Source organism: Parambassis ranga, chromosome 10, assembly GCF_900634625.1.
Source record: "Parambassis ranga chromosome 10, fParRan2.1, whole genome shotgun sequence".
Taxonomy (NCBI): domain Eukaryota; kingdom Metazoa; phylum Chordata; class Actinopteri; family Ambassidae; genus Parambassis; species Parambassis ranga.
In genome coordinates, this window is record NC_041031.1 from 8,304,448 (window position 1) to 8,312,275 (window position 7,828).

Below are 7,828 nucleotides of genomic sequence, written 5' to 3' on the forward strand. Positions count from 1 at the left end.
GTGACTTTAAGTTTATTTTTATTGATTTGCAGCAACTTTCCATGACAGCAGTGTCCACTAACTAGTACTAATGTACTAGAGTACATGAACATCCTTAGTTTTCTCCTGCCTCACTTTCCTTTTGTTGGCCAGTATGATATTTCTAGCCCTTATTAGTGCTTCTGTGCTTCTGCATGGCAAAAAAGTAGATGTTTTCTGGACTTTTCACATTAAGCAGAAACTACAGGTTGTGTGTGCAAATGAAAGATAATTAAATATCTGTGTTGGATATTGGATTTGGTTTGTGAATCCCTGCTTGATCAGCCAGAGCTGTCACAATCAACTTATTCATGAATATTGCGTTACAACCTCAGTTTTATGGCAAAAAGGGACTTTCACTAGACACTCCCCTAAAACCTTGGACGTGGATTTCTGCGTCTCTGATTGGTTGTGAAGCTCCGACCGACAACACCTGCTTAACTCCTTCATCCAAATTGACACCCGGGGCTCAGAGGAATATATGCAGCATCCCTTCCAGCTCATGCATTCAGTCCCACAGCTGCCCCATAAGACACAGAGCCCGCAGCTGCACTGATCACTGATCCAAGGTGAACCCTCACACCCACACAAGCTCACACTAGCGGATCTTTGCAGGGAACAGAAGCGCACTGTCGGAGACGCGATGTTGGTCAAACTGGCCGTGGCGCTGCTGGTTTTGTCAGTACTGGAGCAAGTAGTGGGATCGGATAATATTGATATTCATGACAGTCTCCCGGAGAAGCCTGTGAGCCAGAAAGGACGCCTCTCCCTGCAGAACACAGGTAGGAAATAAGTATACAGATCAGGATGTGTGGATTCTTGGTTGGCGCGACTGTTCGCTGATGTACGTGGGATTTGTCTGGACACGTGTTTCTGTGGCTGCGAATTAAACCACGCAGAAGACACGTTCGGGCGATTTGTGGAAACCGTTTTGAAGTTAAAGCCCGGCGTTTTGACTCGAGTGACGATTTTCGATCAGTGTTCCGAAAGACGATATTTTGTAAATACTCTCAGACAGAAATCCAATATGTTAGTAAACTATTAATAGAATGGCACAAGGTAATAGGTAATGTATACGGCAGCACATCAAGTTGTACGTGCGCACTGGTGAGCATGTGTGCGCGCGTTATAGGTAACTGTTTCAGCGCTTATCTGGAAGAAACCTGTTTTTTTTGGCACGTGCTTTCTAGGCTGCCTCTTGACGTGAATGTTTAAAAGCAGGTTAGTGATGAGTGTGTGATGGCCGTCCAGCAGCTAGAGTTAGTGTATTGAACCGATCCTACAGAAGAAATAGTGATTAAATACAATATAAATGCAAGAGAGATTCGCGTAATTAACGCAGAGCTCCACCACTGGACTGCTGCCTCCTCCCTGAAACCCAACGCTTGTCATTTGCCCTCATAGGGCAGCATGACTTGCGAACCACCATGTGAACCTGTAACGAATTTTTTTTCTTATCTTTCCTCCACACCGGAAAACAAAAATGGGGACAAACTCCCAATGCAGGTTTCGCAGCAGAGACCCTGGTAACACCACCGTGTAATTCAATGAACGCTGCGGCCAAGCTCGTACGATCCAAGCACATTCCCGTGATGCCAAAACAAGCACTGCTGACAGCGGCTCACTTTTCCTGCGCACTAAAGTTCAACTCAGTGCCTACAACACCCCGAAGCAGCTCAGAGGCTCTTTGTTGACAAGCGTGATTTCTACTAAGTCACATTTAATCATTTTATTTGCTACGGTCAAGACAATGTCCCCGTTTGCGCAACTGGTGCGCATTAACCCCGAGGATACCACATATGGAAAGCAGCGGTGCTGGTAGTCACATGCCTCCTAATGTATGCTCTGAGAAAACAATTTAGGTTTGAAAGGGGGAAATTAAATGCTTTATCCCTGTGTTTAATGGCAATACTAAAAAGGGACATTTGAGTGGCAGCAGTGATGTGCAGGAGGTTAAAATGATGTATTCACATGATCTGTACTTGCATATTCCAGGCAATCTGTTTTTTTTTTTGACTGCATCACTGTTATTGCACCCTTCCTAATGTTGCATCCAGTCATTCAGTTTACAAATGCAAAAAGGACAGACTTGTTGATGCACATGTAGACATTCAAATGACTGCATTTGTGTTTCCTCCACAAGTAGTTATGGGTGTATCTGCAATGCACCATCCCATCTCAATGCTAGGCAGTGCAGATGGATTGTGGTGCAGAATGACACAGTAATATCTGTCACAAAGTGTTTCTCTGCAGGAACCCCTCATCTATGGAAATTAGACTTCTTCCCCTCCACCTCTACCTCCCTCCCCCCCGCATCCTTTTTTTTTCACACGAACGACTGCCTGTGTCTGTGGAAATAGTTATATGCCACATCAGCTTTGTGATTCAGGCAGCAATCAGTGCTGAAGTGGAGTTGTGCCCTCAAGCCGTATGGTCTTCATTGCCAACACGCCTGCAACAATCTGTGCTGTGTCTGCTGTGAACAGATGATAAGGTCCCTCTCCTAACCTGTTCTCTATTTCCAGCTGAGATCCAGCACTGCCTGGTCAGTGCAGGGGATGTCGGCTGTGGTGTGTTTGAGTGCTTTGAGAATAACTCCTGCGAGATACGAGGGCTACAGGAAATCTGCATGACGTTCCTGCACAACGCTGGCAAATTTGATTCTCAGGTACTAAACTAGTCTGTTTGCAAAAAGAAAACCAGAGGCAACATTCCTTTTCCTTTTCATCGCTTCACTGCTTCACAGTCATCATTTCTCTACATACCTTAAAATACTAGATTTTTTTTTTAAAGAAGTGCAATCATTCATGCACTTATCTAATAATCTCTTTTCCTTTCTTGGGCAGTTCACTTGCCCCTCTGTGGGCTGGTGTGTGTGTGTGTACAGTTAGGACTTACAGTCATGAGCCAGCTGGCAAGAAGCCCGGATAGCTCCCTTTTCATACATAGCGGAGCCCTGCCAAGCCAGACTTGACTGAGGTGTTAGGGTTAGGGTTATTTGACTGTAGGGTCACATACTAGGAACTTACATCTTTGGCAGACATATCCACAAAATTAGATGAATTTGACTATTCATGCAGAATTTCATCCCCCTGCAAGAAAGGCATTGTTGTACATTCATAGAATGCCAAACTATACGTTAGAGAGCATCTACACCACACAAACCCACAGTATCTTCTTGTTGCTTACCTAATGCATTGGAGTGATGAACCTTATGGTCTTTGTGTCCATAGGGGAAGTCCTTCATCAAGGATGCTTTGAAATGTATGGCACACGGTCTACGGCACAAGTTCAGCTGCATCAGCAGAAAGTGTGTGTCCATTAAGGAGATGGTGTTCCAGCTCCAAAGAGAATGCTACATCAAACACAACCTGTGCTCTGCTGCTAAGGAGAATGTGGCTGTCATGGTGGAGATGATCCATTTCCAAGATCTGTTTCCTAAAGGGTAAGTGACCGGTCAGGAGCATGCTCAAAATATTTCATTCCATGCCTGTAGTGAGATTCCATACAGCACCATCAGTGTAGGAACCCTCTTTCAGGATCTCTTTCGCCTAAAATGGCTGCTCCTTTTCACATTAAACACTAAACACACCTCACCATTTTAATAAAGCAGTAACCCAACAGAGACAACACAAAAAAACAGAAAACATAAACAAAGAGAGCAGATCAAATGGAGAAAGACTGATTTATCACATCGCCTGGTGGATCCTACTCCATGATGGACTTGCTGTAACTACCGTTGGATGTGTGGGATTTAAGATTCAAAGTCATAACTTCAATGACAACATTTTGTCATTGGTTCCACCAAAGAAAGTAAAACAGAGATCAACACTTCAAATATCTATTTGATTTTCTTGCGATTCTTTCAATAATGCCATTCCATTTATTCTTGTCATCTGCTAGACCCTAAATTACAGGATTCATGTGAGTAATCTGCCTCTCTCTGTCCAGCCCATATGTGGAGCTGGTGAATATCCTCCTGAGCTGCGGCGAAGAGGTGAAGGAGGCCCTGACACGGAGCGTCCGGCTACAGTGTGAGCAGAACTGGGGGGCTCTGTGTGACAGCTTGAGCCTCTGCTCCTCTCTCGCCCCGTCCCCTGCCAGCTCCGCCAACAAACAGCGCAGCAACCCCTTGCCTCCCCACCCTGAGCTGGAGCATCCTCGCCCTCCACGGCAAGGCGACAAGGAGAAAGCTGGTAAGGCGGGCTTCAACTCTCACCCACGCAATCGCAGTCAGGGATCCCGCCGCCATAGTCCAGAAACTGGAGTGGTGGCTGAGCAGGAAGACCCTAAGGCCACGGACATCCGAAGGTGAAAGCTCAGGAGACTGTACTGACCTTTGACCCCTCTGCATCCTTTGAAAGCCACACTTGCAGACATGTGCACACCACCACACAATAACATCACCCTCACACACACTTCTTCACACATATACAAATTCCCAGACAGACTGAGCAGAAGGAAACAAGCCCCAACCTTTCCTGTCCTTATTCCGCCCTCTCCAGTCATTCCAGCAGTCCCACATGGTAAACTTGCAGGGTAATTGTGGTGTAGCTTGTATGCCAGACTGTAGGCCACAATTTTTTTTTAATTGAATAGCAATTGTTATTATCATGGTTATTTCAACTGTTAGGACTATTTTGGCTCTAATATAGCATTTCTCAAATCATACTTAATGTAAGATTTGATTATATTTGTATTATTTATTTTATTCTTTATGCAATGTTGAAATATCAAAATGTACATAGAAATATACTATCTATATTTATATAAACATGTATAAATATAGTTACAATATGCAATACTGGTATACTATAGGTGACATAGTATAAGGTGTGCTGTCTGGTGTCCTCTTCACGGTATTGCACCCATCACACGTTGGTCTGTAGATATGTAACATACACCATTTGCTGTTTGACAGTGGGAATATGTATTATAACTATAGATACTTGATGATAAAATACAAATTGTACAGGTTTTAAGTCCAGTTCTGGCACATATGAGTTTTTAGTGCATGATGGCCATAAAGCCGACAAACGCGTGCATTCTTAAAGTGAAAAATCCACTCTAAAGAGGATGCAAATGGAATACTATGAATATGAACAGTTACTTCACACTTGTATGTATTGATAAGAAGTCTCTTGTAAAGCTAGAAATAAGGAGACTGATCTTTGATGTCACCTGACACTGCTGTCTTGGCAGTGGTGAATGGGAACTAACATAGCAGACTCAGTTTTATGGACTCTATAAGTGTTAGTTATGCTCTATTTTAATAATGCCTCCTTCATTTATTGTTTGAGCTTGAGTAACTGTCTCCGAGACATTACAGATCGATGTCTGCTGCTCTTGTTCACAAACAATAACTCAACTGTAACACATTCTCTCTTTCCGTTAGCAATTTGTGAAGTGCAGCAACAGAGAGGGTGTTCTTATTCAAGTGTAAAAATCACAAACATCAAGGTGCCTAAACTTGTTCATGTCCACAGTGACCGCTTCTCTGTGATTTAAGTGAATGGATGATACTGTGTCACAGGGGAGATTAAATGTTGAGATGTTTTACAAAGGTGTTGAGCCACAAAAGTCTTAGAATTTGCACTTTTAGATGATTGTCAGTTTGTGTTGGACTGCTGCAGCTTCGGAAATAGACAGACTACATTGCCAGATTGGTCACCCCTCTATCCAGAGGCTATTTCTTTTTGAGCAACCTGGTTTTCTTTATAAACCACAGCACCCAGTCCTTCATCCCCACATGCTCCTTAGGACCAGATCGAGCCCTCTCTTTAGTCAATCCGTCCTATCCTTCTTTGGTGTCCCAGAGGGCAAGAAAGAGGCTTGACAAAAACCCTCCAGATCTCTGGGCCCTGTAAATTAGCTTTTATTTTATTCCTCTTTGGTCTCTTACCTAGGTCAGACATGAAGGCGTGTTATTCTACCCGTTAGAGCCGCAGGCAACACAGCAAGGACCCAGGAACTGGGTTAAGTCCACACACGGGGGCTCTGGCGCTGTTATTCTAAATGTTATATTTACCGAGGCCACCAGAGAATTCCTCTGGGCCACAGCCAAGAGCCAGCAACACAGGGAGGCAGAGAGGAGTGGAGCAAGAATGAGAGACATGCTCAACGTCCTGTTTTTTTGTTTTTTTTTTTAAATGTGATGATTTTTGCGGTCTGTCCTTCTCCTGGTACTCTTCCTCTCTTCCTCCATTAGGTCACATACAAACACAGACTTTTGACCATTTCAGGCCAGTCACATGCTTCAGTTGTGGAAATGCAGGTTGTGAGCACATTACACCACATGCTGAGGAGTGCTTGGTGCAAAAAGAAAATGAAATATGCTCAGATTTTGTGGCTCAGATAAGGGTTTTACTTCGTTTGTTTTTCCTGATATACTTACAGAAAAGTAAAGTCTTTCCTCCCAGTCATGTAGAGATAAGTGAGGCTTTTATTTTTTATTTTATTTTATTATGGAAGTTGGGATTCCTGTGACATCCCAATACAAGACATAAGCTAATCCTATTGAGAATGTACTGTATGTGTGTATAGTGACAATATGTTCAGCTCTCTGTTATTAGGTTTAATATGGCTTTCTGTAATAATGTAGTGGCTTGAATGGCTTTTCTGTATGTGTTTAGAGGGAAATAAAACTAACCACGTTTCCTGTTATTGTAAGTGTTCCATCGCCATGTTAATTGTTTTCCTTTGTTTAAGCTCAAGGACTCTCCTTGCTGCTTCAAAAAAACAGGACATTGTCTAGAAGTTTGTAATTCTCATGCAAGACATGGGACACATGATCCCATCAGTAATCTTTGGACTCCTGAAATCAGATGTATCTTGTTATCATTAAAGTATTTTTGTCTGTATTGTGTACATTTTGTCTCTTTCAAGATCGTTTCAATTGAACTAATATTGTAACCTGACATTTGAAGAGGCAAAACATTCATTGGACTTTAAGCAGGATAGCAGAGAAGGCCCTGACGTCTCAGGTGTACACACAGGTTAAAAGACACCGTATCCTAGTTGGACTTGCCGCCTCCTTCTGACAGTGAAATACGGGCTGTGTTTAAAGTTTCAGGGACTGGAAATATCCTCCCCATTGAAAGGCCTAAACATTTACGTCAGCAGGTCTGGATTGTATGCAATGCTGAGGGGGGGTTAGGTTTTGGGTGTCACTTTTTATAAGTTGTCCCAGCAGTGTACATTGCCTCACCAAACATTTAGACAGTGCTCTAATTTGAAAGGTAGACTTCCAGCTGTTGTTTGGGGGGGGGGATGCTGGCGTTGAGCACACTGTGGACGTTTGTGTTGGTTGTTACAGTTATCCTGCCCTCTGTTTTTGCAGCGTCTGTACAGTGTGACAGGTGAGAAGGATGGCTACGTACCATATCATAACACACCATACAGTTTTGATAATATCAGCACCTCTGCAGTTCAATGTGATTCTGCCTTGCAAGATCTGTCACAATGCCAAGTCATTTGTGCTTGTGTAGTGGTGCTAAACTACCACTAGGTGGCAACATCTCTTTGCTTATTGACATAAAAGCAGCTGGTTTAAAAAGGTGTTTGGTATTTTGCTAGAAGTGATATCATAGGATCATGTATATTTTGATCTTGATCCAACTCTTACTGTGTTACTTTAAATGTTCATATTCTGTTTATTATTTCACCATCACTATCAAAGTGAAGTCTTACTTGAAGTTATCGGGCTACCCCTTAAATCTCATGCTCTGTCATAGCAAAGATTCAAGTTGAAGCTACAAACCAACATTGTTTGTTCAGATAGACAAAAAGTATTAAACTATTGCACCCTATA

General features: G+C 42.9%; 1 protein-coding gene across 1 annotated transcript; it reads left to right on the plus strand.

The window, feature by feature from the left end:
• The first annotated feature begins 504 nt into the window (after positions 1 to 504).
• Positions 505 to 6,824, plus strand: stc2a (stanniocalcin 2a). The gene is made up of 4 exons (XM_028415750.1): positions 505 to 800; positions 2,544 to 2,686; positions 3,252 to 3,463; positions 3,970 to 6,824. Exons 1-4 carry the CDS (start codon positions 662 to 664, stop codon positions 4,331 to 4,333), a joined length of 858 nt encoding a protein of 285 aa, XP_028271551.1. The 5' UTR covers positions 505 to 661; the 3' UTR covers positions 4,334 to 6,824.
• Positions 6,825 to 7,828: the final 1,004 nt, after the last annotated feature.